This window comes from Fusarium oxysporum, chromosome 2 (genome assembly GCF_000149955.1).
Source record: "Fusarium oxysporum f. sp. lycopersici 4287 chromosome 2, whole genome shotgun sequence".
NCBI lineage: Eukaryota > Fungi > Ascomycota > Sordariomycetes > Hypocreales > Nectriaceae > Fusarium > Fusarium oxysporum.
In genome coordinates this window covers 341,090-356,812 of record NC_030987.1, presented here as the reverse complement: position 1 = coordinate 356,812, position 15,723 = coordinate 341,090, and the positions used below count along the sequence as shown (strand labels likewise).

Here is a 15,723-nt window from a genome sequence, read left to right as displayed (position 1 = left end):
CAGCCACCAAATCCCAGACGATGAGCGCTCAATTGGTCGCGCCTCAATTGGCGATGATGCTTGAATATTCAAATGGTATTATGCCAGGCTTGCTTGCTAAGCTTTCCCTATGATACAAATCCCCAACTCGAGCGTAAATTATCTGGGCCCAAGATCAATCTTCCCTTGGTGTAACGATACTTCGTCACCTGATCCTCGATCACTCGGATCAACATGCGGTATGCTTCCATTACTTGTAGCGAGTCCCCTTTGACTTGAGTTGGGTTCATATGCATCATCTATCCGATGAAAATGCCCTGTCTTTCCACCTGTTCCTCCAATCGTGACGAGTTCTGTTTGCATTCCGGTGCGAGCAACTGCATCTTTTCTGGATGTGACGCTTTCGAACTTCGATGAGATCATAAGCATTAGTGGTCGGAGTGTTGGGAGGCAGAGGGCGATGGTTCCGCAGGCTACTTCGACGACACACCAGGTGCAAGCTGTAGCGAGGGTCCCTGTTCAAGTTAGTTGAGAGTCGCACGCGTGTCGCTCGTGTTCTTACATGTCGTATCCACTGGATCGAATTGCATGATTGTCGTGAATCGATATATACTGGCGAACAAGACACTAAAAGGATCAATGTCAAGCACTCACAGGCTGGTGGATGAGGACTTACAAGCTGCCGAGCAAAAAGATAACCAACAGCGACAACTTTTGCGCCATGTTCACCTGCAACTTGATGATCGGCCCGACTGGTAGACACAAAATCGCAATATCCGTTACAATATTCGGAATTGCATTGCCAATGAACGAAGCCTTGAGGTTGATGCAAGTCCCATCAATCCAGGGCATCCAAGCCTTCTTGATCGGATGGCACTGGAATATGCACACAGCGCAAATCGCAATCCACCAACCAATTACGACAGCAGCGATGAGGGCGGAGGCCAATCGGAAGTTTCGAGATGGGAAGATGCGCAGGTACATCGATAGAAGGGCGAGTTTGATGAGCATCACCGCCGTGACGTAGATGTTTTCGAAGGCGAGGAGGAGCTTGAAGAAGATTATTTGATCTTCTGTCGAGACGCGCTTCGCATGCTTTCCAAGACCATGCGCAATCACTATTCGACTGTTAGCGACGACGATATAATCCATTGGCATCACTTACTGCCATAATTGAGTCCACCTGTGATGAAAACAAAGACCTAGCCCAATGTCAGAATTGTACAACTCTTGGCACCCAATCAAACCCACCAGTGCTACCAGAGTCAACCAGTCATCAGTTCCATATCCAATCCTCACATATCGCGCCCAAAATCGCAGAGCGACAAACACAACAGACAGCACGAGAACAATTGTCGTCGTGGCACTGAGCTCGCTGCTCCGATCGGCGTTCTCGTCACGGCCATACAACGAGGCCATGCTGAAGAAACGATGATGCTAAAACGAAAAGGAAGACGAGTTCACATGAGGGGATGTCGTAGGGATGAAGTAACAGAGCACCACAGAACCAGCGGGCTTTAAAGTTAGTTCGCATCTCGAACCCGCCCCGGATATTTCTCACAAGATAAACCTCCCGTCCGTTCTCACTAACGAGAAACGCTAGCTGGGCGTTGCGAGGTAGGGGTTCTGGATCGCCGGGTGGCTTTACGACGCCACCGGGGAAGACTCCCTAACTTTGTGGGCGATCATCCCATCGACCAGTCAGACACTCACATATTCACTTAGCGTTGTCAGATGTCAATTTCGGTCGAGTCAAGCCTAACGAGTCGCCCTTTTGTTGTATTGTTGCCCAATCTAAACCTGCGAGAATGAAGATCTTCTTTGCTCGCAGAAGCAAAAAAAGAAGCAAAAAATACACAACGAGTCAGAGCAGCCGATCATTGTGAAAAAAATTGCAGCGTTGCACTCGTACTGTACCAACTCGGCTCTAATATGGACCGGTACCTATTTAGAAGTCTGAACTAGACAAGGGACGTGGCTGTTTTTGGATCCATTGAAACGCGGCACCGCGAAGAACAATTGAGGCCTTACCGTCTTAGGAACTCGGCTCACAGCCTTATCATCTTAAAATGCACCTAATGGGCCCTGTCGAGTGCTTCGACGACGGGCGAAACCAGTGCCCCGTGTGCTGATCAGTCTCAGTTAGGCCGCTCACTATTCTTTCGGAAATCAACGGTTTTAACTGGTCCCCTATTAGCTCTTTGACCTTATTATGAGCAGTCATAGTCACATAATGCAATAATGGCTTTCACAATCATCTGAGTCTGAGCCCGACGGACGTTGAGTCGAGTCTTGATGTTTGAATAGGATGAAACGATTCACCCGGCATTTCGGCACCTCATACCCAGCAGCGTGGTATCGTTACTGGAACACACAATCCTTGCTCCATGCTAGGCGAACAAGGTTCGATATTCTCTGGCGTCCTTTCTAAGCCTGGTTTGGCTTCACCTCCTGAATTCACCAAATTCCCGGGAAAACTGAAACAAAGAATGCCATTGTTCAATCTTGACTAAAAGCGATCTGCCATATAATTCCTCTATTTGATCTGTGCAATCAAGGTATCGAAATCAACCAGGTCCCAGACTTGGGCAAATTTTCCATCGACGACATGGTACAGCGTGAATTGATTCGTCTCCATTTTGCGGCCGGTGGCTTTGTAGCCTCGAAATTCCCCCTTGTGAGTTCCCGTGACTTTGAAAAGAAGGGAAAGATAGTCGCCTTCGATGGTGAGGTTTCGCAGGTTCCAGTGCCAGTCGGGAAATGCGTCGATCATGGGTTGGAAGGAAGATGTTGCTTCTTCTGGGGTTATTGGTTTGTCGTTGACGACGAGAGGGGACGCGTAGAATGATCTCATCGCTTCAAAGTCGTGAGCGTTGCAGTGTTCCAGATATGTTTTGTATAACGCTCGATACTCGTCAATTGATTTGGATTGGCTGGGTGCTTGTTGACTGGCCATTGTGTTGGTATGACGGGCAAACTAGCTTGTTTGGAAATAGATCGTGATGAACCGTTGACGGGGAGCTTGCAAGGGGTATACGAGGCTAAACGAGAGTGGAAATTTACTGAATCTTCAGACAACCGTACAGACGCTAGCAATTTATATTTGAATTGTGAGCAAGAGGATTATGTGTTGATATTATCCAAGGCTTACATTGCCGCTTACTGATCTTTGTCATGACTGAGCATGTGTGATGATAGGCCAGAAGGATGGTCAGCGCAGCATGTTGCCCGAAACAGACAGCATTATATGCGGCCAAGACATCTGCAGGAGTATCTGCAAGCTGAGGAGGTCCATCTTGCTGGAATGGTTATATACATATATGGAATCCTTCCCGGGTCAGCCAACACAGCTTTAGAGGTAACGAGGGGAAATATCTTGTTCCGAGATAAATCTCAAAATCACAACGCTTCAGGACGCCAGCTGAAGTTAGATGTGATGAGGACAAGGCCAAGTCTGACGATGTGAGTTTCGTGAAATCAAGAGCGACTGACCATACTTCTGAAACAAGCGCCATAATCTTATTATCCAGATCGAATTCTCTAGGATTGTTCCTATTCATGTCAGCCTCTACAGAGAGAATACTGCCCGAGGAAAATTTAGGCAGTGTCTGCAATCTCTGCTTACGCCTACCACAATGAGATTATCATTCTTCTAGAAGGATAGACCTAGCTGGTATGTCAAGCTGCATTTGACTTTGCTAGGCCAGGCTAACCAAGATCCAGATTGAACTTTATCGACTTCTTTGGAGTTTGGGTGCTGTTTTGACCAGGAGAACCCTGATCGGCGAAGTGTTAGCCGCGTTTGACGCATGCCATATCCAACTAAGCCCCATTCAAATCTAGTCCAAACCCACAGCTTTATCAAAATTGACTCGCGCTCTGCAGCGTAAACCCTGCGCGCGTCGCAACGAGATATGACGGACCCTGCAATTGAGTGGATTCAACTGAAACTGGACCCCTTAACGAGCGAGGCGCTGCTAGTCCGAAGACTAACTTAATACATTACTTATTCTATCGTGTTTCCTCTCCAGATTCTCTCCAGTTTACTATCTTCAAGCCTATTTGAACCTCATCATGTCTAACCCTACTATCGTCTTCGCTCCTGGTGCGTGGCACACAGCTGATTGCTACGATGTCGTGCGAAAAGAACTCCATGCCAAGGGCTGGGAGACCGAGGCTGTTGATTATCCCTCCGTGGGCGCTGAGCCTCCTACCAAAGGCTTGAGCGACGATGTCGCCGCTGTGCGAGCTGTTGTTGAGAAGTTGGTTGAGGAGGGCAAGAAGGTCATGGTTGTTGTGCACTCGTACGGTGGTCTTGTTGGTGCTGAGGCTGTTAAAGGCTTGGGCTTGAAGCAGCGCGCACAGGAGGGTAAGACAGGCGGTGTGATTCAGCTTGTTTATCTGAGTGCTTTCGTCATGCCAAAGGGAGCTAGTATTCTCGGGGCCCTTGGAGGACAGTATCTTCCCTGGATGCGAGTCGAGGTAAGTTGCATATCGCTCATATCAAGATGATTTCCTAACAACGAACAGGGAGACTATGTCTATGCTGAGACCCCCGACAACGTCTTCTACCACGACGTTGATCCTGAAACTCAAACCAAGGCCATTGCTGCCTTGAAGCATCAATCTCGTCGCGTGTACACCGACAACGTCGAGTACGAACCATGGCACGACGTTCCCTGCTTCTTCATTTTCTGCGACGAAGATCGTGCTATTCCTTTGGCTATTCAGGAGAACCTGGCTTCTACGTTGGGTTCTGATGCTGGAAGCTTCCACATCAAGAGCTCTCACTCGCCGTTCCTGTCGCTACCTAAGGAGACGGTTGAGGGGCTAGAGAAAGCTGCTCAGGATGGTTTGACCAAGAGCTCAAGCTAGATGTGCTGGCGGCTTTTATACTATAAATTCAACGTTAGCGTATTGAAATCATGATTTGATGGGAATATCAATCGCTGTGCATGAGATGTGACGAGCCTATACTATTCTGACCGCATGCGGGGGTCATCTCGTGATTAGATTCAAATCATCCACCGGTACTTCATTGCCTGTGTTAGACAAGGAGTAAATATGTAGTTGCCTCCATTTGTATATTCATTCCTCAAGATGGTTCCGTACACAAGACCTACTTGGTATAACAAATCGTGAGCTGCGAAACATCTTGTCACACGTGGTCACTTGAACTTTGTATAGAGTTTCGTGTGTTTAGGCACCGAGTCCAGGCAGCCATCATGTCTCTCGACTTTCACTTTCTCTCATCTCGAGACCCAATCACGAACCGAAACCTTATCCAAAAGATCTTATCGGCGCTTTTTCTTCCTCCAAGATGATATCATGGAAAACCTTGATTTACCGCCCTTCTATAAAGAGTCCAAGTACCCCCGCTGCTTCACCCCTGGACCGATCTGGTGCAAAACATATCTTCTTAGCCATGCCGTCTGACATTTTCAACTGGCTCCCGCCTGAAGTTCATCTCAACATTGTGGACAATCTCCAGTCGCTTCACAACACTCGATCTTTTACCTTGGCTTCCCCAACCGCAAGACGCTATTTCCATGCTAACCAACGCACTTCTTTTCTATGGCCTTACATCCTAGAGATACAAGCAAATTTCGGGGATGAAGCACTTGTACCACTGGCATTGATTCTCCTGCAAGTGCGAAAGGTACGTGCCCAGACTCGTGGGTTAACGTCACTCCAGATCGAGCAACGCATCAGACCCTACCTCGACGCCGTAGCTCGCTTCGATAAATCAGAACCCGCCAAGGAATGGAAAACGAACTTGGGCTGTATTTCAGCCGTAATAAATATGATTCGGGAATTTGGCCCCATAACAGCAGGCTCGGTGAATGGATTCCGAAACCACTTATCGGGGATAGCAAGATATGACATACACATATTTGCAAATCGGGGCCACGCCATTAATGTTTTTCTCCGTTACGATCTATACTGCCAATTAGCCTGTAACGGAGAAGAAAGGCTTTTCACACAAAGAGAAGCAGAAAGAGAACAGGTCAATGAACTCGAATCTTATCTCCATAAGCGTTTAAAACACCCACAACAAGCTCATCACCCGTGGATCCCCGACACCATGATGAAGCTAATTAAACAGCGACACAGAGACATTCTACTTTCCGTTGACGACACGTTCGGGGTTTCTAGGAGCGCGCGGAGAGAGCGTAACCAGGTGGAGGATATCATACGCCTTGGAGGCCCAGGCCCTTCCGTCTTGCAACGCCTTCAACAATGCCGGTTTGTTACGAGACAACGGGATGATGAGACCACATACCTCGATTACGTGTCTCTGCAGGGATTTCCTTTTCTCCACCACTTGGAACAACTTGAAGCAGAGGCCCAGAAACCGTACGTTCTCGATATCTTTTTCAAAGTGACCACAAAGAGATTACAAGAGCTGGCTGGGATAAGGGTAGCTACTCGATCTGCCGCGAGGCAAGAGAGTATCTACCAGACTTATGCTTTCAGTTGGGGATGAGAGGTGAGTTGAGAGCTGGCGAGATTGGGAAGCACAAAAGCCAGATTGCGCCTGGCTTTGCATAACATATATATACTCCAATAAACAACAGAGATCACTCCAAATACAACTTTTAGAGCGTGGTCTGAATAGAGCTAGCAAGGCGAAACTTTGAGTATTGCGTGCTCCAAGATGCACCTAAATAAAGCACAAGAAAGAAGAAACTTTCTTTAAACCACCAGTCTCTGCATCAAATCAGAAGCCCTATAAAACATTATGAATGTAGGTGCTTATGGAGCTTGAGAGTATATATAAAATAAGCTGTTATTTTTATACGTCGTCTTGATTTGGTTTAATGAGATATTGACAACGCTTGTACATACTAAAGAAGTTTAAAATTCAAAGCTGAGCATATAAATTGCGCAATTACATGTTTGTGTCGCGGCTGAAGCCTCTTTCAACCTCATGACCTTATCACAGTATTTTGAAACACATACAGATTGCAAGCATGGTTGTGAACACTCAATCGACAAGAATACAAGCACGCTGATTCGAACGTTGAGTCGTATGTCCGTCAATAGCAGTTCCTGATCGATTATACTTTGTGGCCGAAGACGCTGCCCCCTATCACAAAAGTCTACGGCACCATTACTTTCCACGCGTGACTATCCTCAATTTAACCTCTATTTGGAAAATTAGAATACAAATGCTACCATAAGAGAAATGGTTCTGCCCCTTTTGACACTTCTTGCATTCTATTCTTCAGATGTACAACTACTCGAGTCTTGCTGGCCACAAGGTCAAACCTCAGACTGCTAGCACAGATGATAAGAACACGATATTATTCTTTCTTCAACACATACCGTTCATCATTCATCTTTATGGAAATGTCCCGCAACGGGAGCAATTTCCCCCTCCTTCTTGCTGCCGCCGCATCCTTCACTTTAGGCTTTCTAGCTGTCTACCTATTAAAAGACAAGGGGGTAGAATCTAAGAAAATCGATTGCTTTGACAAGCTATCGGCGGAACTCAAATTCCAAATCTTCGAGCAGTGCGACTCAATGAGCGATGTGGCATCACTCATCGCGGCTTCTCCGTCAGTACGAGTTTGCTTTCGAGCAAACCAAGATAAGCTCCTTCGATCTCGCATTTCCTATATCCGAGAAATATTCTATAATGATGAGCTTATCCCTTTGGCTTTGATGGTTGTGAGGATGCGACGTCGCTTGAAAAGGCGGTATGACATGTATCAACTTGTGGGACTCCTGGAACACTTTGTTCGTGGGGGCAGGTCTAAACTGTTTCAGCGGAAGTTTGATCACTGGCAAGAGAACCTCATACAGATCCAAGATCTCGTCAATATCTGCACAGAGATTCAAGAGCTTTCTCCAAGGGCATGCTACAACTCATCAGCAGTATATGCAAAGCCCCTTCTATCCAAGCTGTGGCACCACAGATTCGTGGAAACCTATCTGCGTGAAGAGATCAGTACCGCTATGAAATACTATGGTAGCAGACTCATATTTCCGCCCAGAAACAATCTCAGCCCTGAACTATACGTGTTCTTGTTCACGCGTAACTATGTGGGAAGCAGGCTGCCTGATAGTAAGTCCAACCAATCTACTACGCTATTAAATTGTGCGAAGCTAACATTCACGAGAACATACTGCTGATATAGTAGACACACATGTATCCATTGGTCGGCTTGGTGCTAGAAGCTTCGGAGAGATGATTTCTATTGCTGGCGACCCCTTGAAAAGCCAGGGAATTTCGAAAAGAAGGAAGGCTGAGATACAAAGTTGGAGAGATATGCGAAGAAAAACCTGGAAGGAGGAGGATAAGAAGGTGCAGAATGGGCAAATGGTGGTTCAAAACGGCTGTGCACGGCTCCTGCGAGCCGATGAATTTGTTCAAACCTGAGCAACGACCACGACACCAAGGTATTTAGTACTGGATGATCATTGGCTATAGCATTTTGCAATTTGAAGCTAGCCCAAGTCTCGTATGGAAAGAATTCCTTGAAATGCTTTCAGCTTTTCTCCTAGACAGTGCCCATTCTTAATCCGACGCCCTTCAACAACACTGGATATGAGAAACTCAAAAAAACAACACTCCAATACTCAGATAGATGTGAATTTATGCATAGTGCATCCAGAGATATAATATAAGAATAAAACTCCCGCCTCAACCTTTATACATGCAGTCTACACGAATTATGATGATCCTTGGCTCTAACTACAGATGACTTCGCTCGGAAAGGCTCGAACGGACAGCCATGGCAGCTCGTGTTCCTTCTTCAATAGCGCCATCGATGAAGCTACGCCATCCAAGAGCCCAATCAGAGCAGGCAAAGATGATGTTACCCTGTGTGGCTCTCATGTTGCCAAGATGATCGGTCAGCAGACCAGGCCGAGAGAAGAACCTATAACTATTAGCTTCGCCATGTTGTAGGAATGGGATTTACTTACCAGGCTCCCTTAGCAAACTCATCCTTGGACCAGTTGTGAAAGACCAAGCGCTTGATGTCCATGGGAGCAAAGCCCTGGAAAGCGGCCTTGGTCTTTTCAATATCCTCCTCAGGATGGAAGTGGTTATGCTGGCCACCGAAGGCCACGATATGAGTGTTACCAGCAGGAGTAGTACCATCTCCAAAGCCGTATGAGAGCTTGTTGTGAGGATAGCTGATACTTGTCATCGACCGAAGGTCCCGATCAGAAACCTCAGCATGAACCTTGGTGCACTGGTTGACATGGCCAATATCCGCCGCTGCCTTCTTCCCAGGCATCAGAGGAGGATCGAAATGCACATCGTTAAGAATGTTAAGCGGCATAGCGCTAATCATCTTCAGCGCTCTGAACTTCTGGCCACTTCTCGCAGTGACCTCAACGCCAGCAGGGCCGCTCTTCACTGAAGCAACAGGCGTGTTGAAAGAGTACGTCAAGTTTCCACTCGCCAAAGCCTCTTTGAAGAAACGAATAGAAAAGCTCGACTGGCCGCCCTTGAATTTGTACTTGACGAGATACTCGATGCAGCCTTGGTATGTATAACCGCTGAGAGCCCACCAGTGCAAGAACTCGTAGAAGCTAGTGGTTTCGAGGGTGCCGCCGCTGCAGAGAAGAACGAAAGCTTCTAGGCATATACGCTCGTTGGGAGTGAGGTCGTTTTGAATCTCCGCGAGACGCTCTGCGATGGACATGCGGTCGTATTTAGCGGCCGTTGGGCCGAGATTTGCGCTGTGGGGGAAGACCAATGCTTCTCGACCGCCTTGGCCGTCGATGTTGACGAGTTTCTCAAGGCCACTTTGCATCAGTTGATCCTGGTTTCGTTAGACTTGAGCTTCCCAAAAGCTTTTGGCAAAACATACCTCTTCCTCATGAGTGAACTTTTGAGTGCCCTCTGGCGTCACAAGAAGATACTTGTTGACGCCTCTTGAGAAGTCATATGAGATCTCAAGTTCATCTTGCATGCCATATCTGGAGATCTCACGCCATACATTGGGTTGTCCCCAGTATACCCAGGTGCCACCCATTTCATATGGATATCCCTCTATGTTTGAGCTCCATGACCGGCCTCCAATTCGATCACGAGCTTCAATGAGCAACACTTTGAGGCCTGATGTTTGTTAGTAATGTGTTATGAGTTTAGAAGGTCTTGATACTCACCAGCAACGGCTGCATCACGAGCTGCAGTCAGACCACAATAACCCGCACCAACAACAATCACATCAAACTTTGTGTTCTTGTCTGAGAGATTGGTAGGAGGATTGATAGCTCCAATGCATGGAACACCAGCCTTGAGTCCTTGGGACTCAGTCCATGAGAAGCCGTCTCGAGAAGACATTGTGAAGCTTCCTGGTCAAGTATGATATCAAAGACTGAATTACACGTCTTTCGAGTCAAGATAGCTCAATTGACTAAGCTCAAGAAGACACTGACACAAACAAAAACAAGAATGATAGGCAGAATCAACAGAAGTATCGTCGAGGACGGCTACTCATTTTATCCTCGGTCCGTGTTCTCATCTTCGCCCCAGTCCCCATTTCCACAAACGGCAATTTCGCGAGAAGATAACGACGATCCTCTATCTAGTCCAAAACCTCACGATACGAAGATATCGACCCATCGTGATATCAGCTATCTTTGAGGCGAATTTCCGCATCCGGTAATTTCGCGAGAGACCCAAACAATCTAGATCTCCCCCGCAATCCGCTAAGACCCAGCATCAAGGTTGGCACTAGCAAACCCAGTTGCTTGGCTATCCCGGAAACCAATGAACTATGTCAATTTTCTCGTAATTCTGCCGGATGTGGTATATTCAGTGGAGATGCCTGATATCGCAAAACCTAGGGTAATGGACCAGGCTTATCAGGATATCTCGGCAGATTGGAAGCGGTTGTATGATAACATGCCAATCAAGGCAGTGTAGATTGACGTTTTGTTGGAGATTTGTCCAACGGTCGCCCCCTTTCCCTGATACGTCTTATCAACGCAAGTGGCTCGGCCGTGTGACCTTGGACACGAGTATATGAGTCAAGCGTTTTCTCCCTCAGATACTCCAACGAGAACACTTCATCATAACATAACACGATAACAGCCAAGATGACTTCTTCAACGCAGGAGGGCGCTTTGCAGCAGCGTCTCTCGACTTTGACAATGGTTGCTATGGCCTTTGCCATTCTCAAGTTCGTCATCCCCCTGTGCTCACTTGGCATTGGCTAACCCCTCGTCAGCACATGGATCGCACTCGCCGGTACCATGGCTTACATTCTCCCCTCTGGGGGTTCGGTTTCGTTTATCTATGGATTCATAGTCTGCGTCCTTTGTAACTTGGCTCTTGCTGCTAGCCTTGGAGAAATGGCTGCACTTTGGCCAACTGCAGGTAAGACTGGACTCCAGTATGTCCCAGGAACATTGGCTAATTGCTCTTAGGTGGACAGTATCACTTCATGTACGCCATTTGTACACCGCGATGGAAACGACCTATGGTACGTTCACCCAGCTATCCCACGAACAAAGACTAACACTTGATAGAGTTTTTTCATTGGATGGACCAACATTGCTGGTTGGTTGACTGTCGTCACAACCCAAGCCTTCTTTGCTGGCAAGACATTCCCAAATTGGCAACTGTAAGCCATATACTAACTGTTGGGATATAGCTCAGCTAGTATCCGCCGCAGCCGTCGTCGCTTCGAATAACGCATACGAGGCAACTCAATGGAAGACATATCTCTTCTTCCTTGCCATTCTTACCTTCGGAACGGTCGGCAACGTCTGGGGAAACAAGATCCTTGGCCGTTGGAATGACATGGCTCGTATGTGCCCTGTCAACATATCCTATCCCACCAACTGACGCAATTGATAGTATATTGGTCTGTGCTCTCGGTCGTTATTATGAGCATCATCCTCCTTTCCATGTCTCCCAAGACAGATGCTCGTCAAGTCTTTACAGAGTTTAGAAACGAGACTGGTTGGTCAGATGGTGTCGCTTGGATCCTTGGCTTACTTCAATCTGCCCTGTCCCTCATCGGCTTTGATGTTGTCTTGCATCTAACTGAAGAGATGCCCAACCCTTCGAGGGATGCACCTCGAGCTATGATGCTAGCTATAGTCATTGGCGGTGTCACGCAAGTTGCCCCATCCTTTTACTCTATGGCCGTTGCTAACCTGGTTCAGTGGCTTCCTCTTCATCCTAGTTATCCTCTTCTGCCTTACAGACCCAGCAACAATCCTCGCCTCCAACACAGGCATGCCCATCGTTGAACTCTTCCTCCAAAGCACAAAGAGTCGCGCCGCAGCAACCATCTTGGCCCTGATGCTAAGCGTCTGTTTCATCAACGGCACATCAGCCAGCATCACCAGTGCGAGTCGTCTTCTCTACGCCATGGCTAGAGACAAGGGTATCATCTGCCATAACTACTTTGCACACATTGAACCGAAGCTCGATGTCCCCGTCCGCACAATTACCTTGTGTTTCATTTTCAACGTCCTCTTTGGGCTCTTGTATCTTGGTCCTGCTGTGGCTTTCAGTGCTTACATTGCTTCGTGCACTATCTTCCTCAACGTCTCTTATGCCGGACCTGTCGTTGCGTTATTGGTCAGAGGCAGAGGTATTCTCAAGGAGTACCAGACAAGAAAGACGCCAGCCAGGATGGGCTTGAGGACTGGTGCTGTTGTCAATGTCATTGCGAGTGTCTTCGTCATCGTCATCACCATCGTAAGTACAAGATATCTTGACTCTTTCAACTCCTTGCTGACTCTGCACAGTTTTTCTGTTTTCCGACTGCCCTTCCTGTATCAGCTAACACCATGAGTAAGCATATCTGCCCTTAGTGTTAAGAAGTTTACTAACCTGGACAGACTACGTTTCCGCTGTCGTTGGCGTTTTCTACTTGCTTCTTGCTTTATACTGGATGGTCTATGGTAAGGCCTTCGAAGGCCCTGTAAGTCAAACTCACAACCGAAGCAAGAGTCTCGTCAACTTCTAACATAACTGCCAGAACTTCGAGGCCATCATTGGGCAACCTTTGCAGATAAAAGGGGAGCATGAGCCGGAAGCAGTGCATGAGAAATCTTCAACTTCAACAAAGGCCTGACTCTTAATACGATATTTATTGCGACTCAGAGGACAGTTATTTCAATAAGACATATGTTCAGATCATTGTTACGATGAGAAATGAGAAGAAAGCAATGACTTGCAAGCTTGCGAACAAACAGGAGCCGATTGTTTGTAGGACAAATCGGGATCTTTCCGTCCCAATGACTCTTAGGGCAAGAAATCGTCTGACTATCAAGGAATTAGTCTAAAGATCCACTAAATTATACTAAACTTACCTAAATCTTTTCTCCGCTCAGGATATGCTGAGGCCCTCAGTTTGCACCTTCGAAACGACTGAGATGAGGACGAGTGTTGGGTAGAACTTAACATGCAGGTTGCCTCGTCTCTGTATCGTGCTTGTATCGTTCCTCCTTGGACCCTTGGTTAAAACGATAGTGCTGCAGTATACCTAGGTCTTCGTTTGCCGGACCTCAAGTTGTTTGAAAGGAAGATGTGTCGCCATTCTCACGGTCAGGTCAAAATACAACACCATACTTCTTACATGACACCTGTAGCTCTTCCTAAGACCGTGTTGGCTGAAGGGACATGTTCGAGAGCGCACTGCTGGCGACTAAGCTGGCCGCAACTCCGCTTCCTTGTCCGGATTCGCGCGTCGAAACTCGGTGACGACTTCGGACTCTTCTTGGCTGCGGATGAAGTCATTTATCCGGTTTTCAGGGATAAACTTTTCAACATGAGTGATTGTTTCTTGCAGCTGAGCCAAGTTGGCTTCGAAGTCTGGGAGATCATGTACAGCGTGCCAGAGTTCGCATGACCGCTTTGAAGGTTTTTCTGGATATGGGTGCCATGCCGTCGATCTTGGCTGCCGCGAGTTTTCTGGCAATGTGGAGTTTGGGCCGTGTTGTTTGGGCAGGCTCCAGAAGTGCTGTGCAGACATGGACATTGTGATTTCCAGTGGCGACAGGCAAGGCATCAGATAGTCGTCCAGCAGGTCAGAAGCCCTGCCTTTCTTTTGTCGTTCCCGGAACGTCTTTGCCACTTCATATTGAATTTACTTCGCTCCTGCTATGTCATCTCGGCAGTTTCTCTGAATATAGCATCCGCAGTGCGAGAGCTGTCCAGAACTATGTCGCCGACCTCTGGAACGGCCGCCTTCTCCGCTGCAAGTGGATCTTCGTAACTTTTGAACTCGATTTCGTCATTCTATTTCGGATACAGTCGCGAGATACAAGCTGTTGGCTAAGACCCGACGGCCGATGTGGAAGTAGAACATCAAAATGGTGCGATGGAGGTCTTCCATAGAAAACAAGTCTGCTGCCTCCGCTCTAGTGCCACCACCACATGTCGCAGGGGTTGGAAAACGATGAGCATACTGTTGATCGTCTCGAGAGTAAGAGCGGTCTCTGTTCCAATCCATCGGTGGGAAAAGAGGGATCTGAACAGCATGGACAAAAACAAACGCTTTGGCGGATACCTGCGTCTTCCTGTCGATCAGTTTTCTGGTATCTCCATGCTTGTTTACGACCGGAATCAAGGTTGGTCTTGGACAAAGATTGACGGCCTGATTAACAAAAGGTCCTTCTCTTCGTCTTCGTCGTAAACTCCCAGGAGTTCGGTTTGCGTTGGCTTGGTAATCGACGCAGCCTGATCTTCTTCCTCACGGACTCTGTAGTCGTCGCAGATTGGCTGAATCAAGTTCTGAAACTCCAACCCGTCTCCTTCAGCGTGGTCATTTCATTAGTTTTCTAAACCATTGGAACTGGTGGATCTACCAAATATACTTAAACTCTTTTCCCCCCAGTAATATACACTGTTCTGATTGAACAGTGTAGCTAGAGTTTGTGAGCATATTGTGTCTGACGAGACATCGAAGCCTGTTTGAGGTACCAGTGAAACAGAAAGGCTTTTTTTAAAAATCAGAAGGAACTACGAACTGTTTGGTTGTATGAGGTACTGTCACAAAATGAAACCGTCATAGAACTTTGAAGATCAAGTGGGTATATTCATATAGCAAAGCTAGCTATTTGATCGTTGTAACATCCTCCGCCAATCGCTTCAACAAACACTCATGACACATTAACTATTTGGGTAATTACCACTCAGCACCGGGCAGAGCAATCTCGGTTCCCTTGAAAGAACCGCTGACCTTTCCAAGCTCGAGGGCGGCGTTGATGACACCACCGAATCCTTCGCCAGCGATCAAACCAGCGGCGATCGCGAAAGCATACATTTCAAAGTGGTTGTTGAACCACTTGCGCCACCACCAAGCAGTGATAGAGCCAACTGCGTTATTTGTTAGTTAAAAACTCGTAAATTGATAGTAAGATGACTTACAGAGAATGGCGTTGGCATATCCGGAGTCGGGGCCGAGAACCCAAGCAACACCAACGGACATCCAGTTGGGGAGCCAGTCACGGTACTTCTCGCGAGAACCGACGAGCCAAAAGTGCTTGACGATAGCCTGGACAGCGCAGAGAATACCCATGGCAATGGAGAAGTAGGCGGAGGACTTGGGGATAGGGATGCTGGGCATGGTGACAGCAGTAGCGACAGCTTGCCAAGCAGCGACGGAGGGAGCAGCGAAGGGGCAGATATCAGCGGGATCGTCGCTGGGTCGGTAAACGCAGGGGTAGGCAGACATGAAGAGGACGAAGATACCGGGGGCAAGGAAGACGGACGACGCACTGTACCCATGGCCTGGGCGTAGAACTGCAGCTTGGGAG

At 47.6% G+C, this 15,723-nt stretch overlaps 9 protein-coding genes across 9 annotated transcripts in view; 4 read left to right on the top strand and 5 right to left on the bottom strand.

Annotated features, from left to right (window-relative positions):
- Positions 1–36: 36 nt before the first annotated feature.
- FOXG_05684 (uncharacterized protein) lies at positions 37–1,571 on the bottom strand. Its single transcript, XM_018384092.1, has 5 exons — positions 1,231–1,571; positions 1,145–1,181; positions 656–1,097; positions 542–606; positions 37–494 (listed from the first exon to the last, which is right to left on the bottom strand). The coding sequence occupies exons 1-5, from the start codon at positions 1,396–1,398 to the stop codon at positions 139–141; spliced, it is 1,068 nt and encodes a 355-aa protein (XP_018241131.1). The 5' UTR covers positions 1,399–1,571; the 3' UTR covers positions 37–138.
- Positions 1,572–2,448: 877 nt separating this feature from the next.
- Positions 2,449–3,062, bottom strand: FOXG_05683 (aspartyl-tRNA synthetase). Its single transcript, XM_018384091.1, has one exon. The coding sequence runs from the start codon at positions 2,933–2,935 to the stop codon at positions 2,516–2,518; it is 420 nt and encodes a 139-aa protein (XP_018241130.1). The 5' UTR covers positions 2,936–3,062; the 3' UTR covers positions 2,449–2,515.
- Positions 3,063–3,285: 223 nt separating this feature from the next.
- On the top strand, positions 3,286–4,919 carry FOXG_05682 (uncharacterized protein). The gene is made up of 3 exons (XM_018384090.1): positions 3,286–3,652; positions 3,703–4,461; positions 4,510–4,919. The coding sequence occupies exons 2-3, from the start codon at positions 4,054–4,056 to the stop codon at positions 4,852–4,854; spliced, it is 753 nt and encodes a 250-aa protein (XP_018241129.1). The 5' UTR covers positions 3,286–3,652; positions 3,703–4,053; the 3' UTR covers positions 4,855–4,919.
- Positions 4,920–5,382: 463 nt separating this feature from the next.
- Positions 5,383–6,669, top strand: FOXG_19100 (uncharacterized protein). Its single transcript, XM_018399288.1, has one exon. It carries the CDS (start codon positions 5,405–5,407, stop codon positions 6,464–6,466), a length of 1,062 nt encoding a protein of 353 aa, XP_018241128.1. The 5' UTR covers positions 5,383–5,404; the 3' UTR covers positions 6,467–6,669.
- Positions 6,670–7,332: 663 nt separating this feature from the next.
- FOXG_05681 (uncharacterized protein) lies at positions 7,333–8,365 on the top strand (the record flags this gene model as incomplete). Its single annotated transcript, XM_018384089.1, has 2 exons — positions 7,333–8,050; positions 8,106–8,365. The coding sequence occupies 2 exons, from the start codon at positions 7,333–7,335 to the stop codon at positions 8,363–8,365; spliced, it is 978 nt and encodes a 325-aa protein (XP_018241127.1).
- Positions 8,366–8,485: 120 nt separating this feature from the next.
- On the bottom strand, positions 8,486–10,392 carry FOXG_05680 (uncharacterized protein). Its single transcript, XM_018384088.1, has 4 exons — positions 10,108–10,392; positions 9,810–10,057; positions 8,914–9,761; positions 8,486–8,867 (listed from the first exon to the last, which is right to left on the bottom strand). The coding sequence occupies exons 1-4, from the start codon at positions 10,283–10,285 to the stop codon at positions 8,681–8,683; spliced, it is 1,461 nt and encodes a 486-aa protein (XP_018241126.1). The 5' UTR covers positions 10,286–10,392; the 3' UTR covers positions 8,486–8,680.
- A 615-nt stretch (positions 10,393–11,007) lies between these two features.
- FOXG_05679 (uncharacterized protein) lies at positions 11,008–13,037 on the top strand (the record flags this gene model as incomplete). The annotated part of the gene is made up of 10 exons (XM_018384087.1): positions 11,008–11,126; positions 11,175–11,323; positions 11,374–11,429; positions 11,476–11,545; positions 11,601–11,756; positions 11,807–12,068; positions 12,118–12,658; positions 12,709–12,754; positions 12,802–12,884; positions 12,942–13,037. The coding sequence occupies exons 1-10, from the start codon at positions 11,044–11,046 to the stop codon at positions 13,035–13,037; spliced, it is 1,542 nt and encodes a 513-aa protein (XP_018241125.1). The 5' UTR covers positions 11,008–11,043.
- A 573-nt stretch (positions 13,038–13,610) lies between these two features.
- On the bottom strand, positions 13,611–13,943 carry FOXG_19099 (uncharacterized protein; the record flags this gene model as incomplete). The annotated part of the gene is made up of 1 exon (XM_018399287.1): positions 13,611–13,943. One exon carries the CDS (start codon positions 13,941–13,943, stop codon positions 13,611–13,613), a length of 333 nt encoding a protein of 110 aa, XP_018241124.1.
- A 1,149-nt stretch (positions 13,944–15,092) lies between these two features.
- Positions 15,093–15,723, bottom strand: part of FOXG_05678 (uncharacterized protein) — a gene marked incomplete at both ends in the record, with an annotated part of 1,704 nt that continues 1,073 nt past the window's right edge. Inside the window, 2 exons of the mRNA XM_018384086.1 lie at positions 15,093–15,283; positions 15,335–15,709. Of these exons, the coding sequence (XP_018241123.1) occupies positions 15,093–15,283; positions 15,335–15,709 (566 nt within the window). The remainder of the gene's footprint in view (positions 15,284–15,334; positions 15,710–15,723) is intronic.

What these genes read in the sequence shown, in the direction of transcription:
- FOXG_05682 (XM_018384090.1), top strand. Translation starts at nt 4,054, where the DNA reads ATGTCTAACCCTACTATCGTCTTCGCTCCTGGTGCGTGGCACACAGCT. An exon ending in TTCCCTGGATGCGAGTCGAG is followed by an intron (nt 4,462 to 4,509) that starts GTAAGTTGCATA and finishes AACAACGAACAG; the next exon opens with GGAGACTATGTCTATGCTGA.
- FOXG_05684 (XM_018384092.1), bottom strand. Translation starts at nt 1,398, where the DNA reads ATGGCCTCGTTGTATGGCCGTGACGAGAACGCCGATCGGAGCAGCGAG. An exon ending in AGGTGGACTCAATTATGGCA is followed by an intron (nt 1,098 to 1,144) that starts GTAAGTGATGCC and finishes ACAGTCGAATAG; the next exon opens with TGATTGCGCATGGTCTTGGA. An exon ending in ATCTTTTTGCTCGGCAGCTT is followed by an intron (nt 607 to 655) that starts GTAAGTCCTCAT and finishes TGATCCTTTTAG; the next exon opens with TGTCTTGTTCGCCAGTATAT.
- FOXG_05680 (XM_018384088.1), bottom strand. Translation starts at nt 10,285, where the DNA reads ATGTCTTCTCGAGACGGCTTCTCATGGACTGAGTCCCAAGGACTCAAG. An exon ending in TCGTGATGCAGCCGTTGCTG is followed by an intron (nt 10,058 to 10,107) that starts GTGAGTATCAAG and finishes AACAAACATCAG; the next exon opens with GCCTCAAAGTGTTGCTCATT. An exon ending in GAGTTTGCTAAGGGAGCCTG is followed by an intron (nt 8,868 to 8,913) that starts GTAAGTAAATCC and finishes TAATAGTTATAG; the next exon opens with GTTCTTCTCTCGGCCTGGTC.
- FOXG_19100 (XM_018399288.1), top strand. Translation starts at nt 5,405, where the DNA reads ATGCCGTCTGACATTTTCAACTGGCTCCCGCCTGAAGTTCATCTCAAC.
- FOXG_05683 (XM_018384091.1), bottom strand. Translation starts at nt 2,935, where the DNA reads ATGGCCAGTCAACAAGCACCCAGCCAATCCAAATCAATTGACGAGTAT.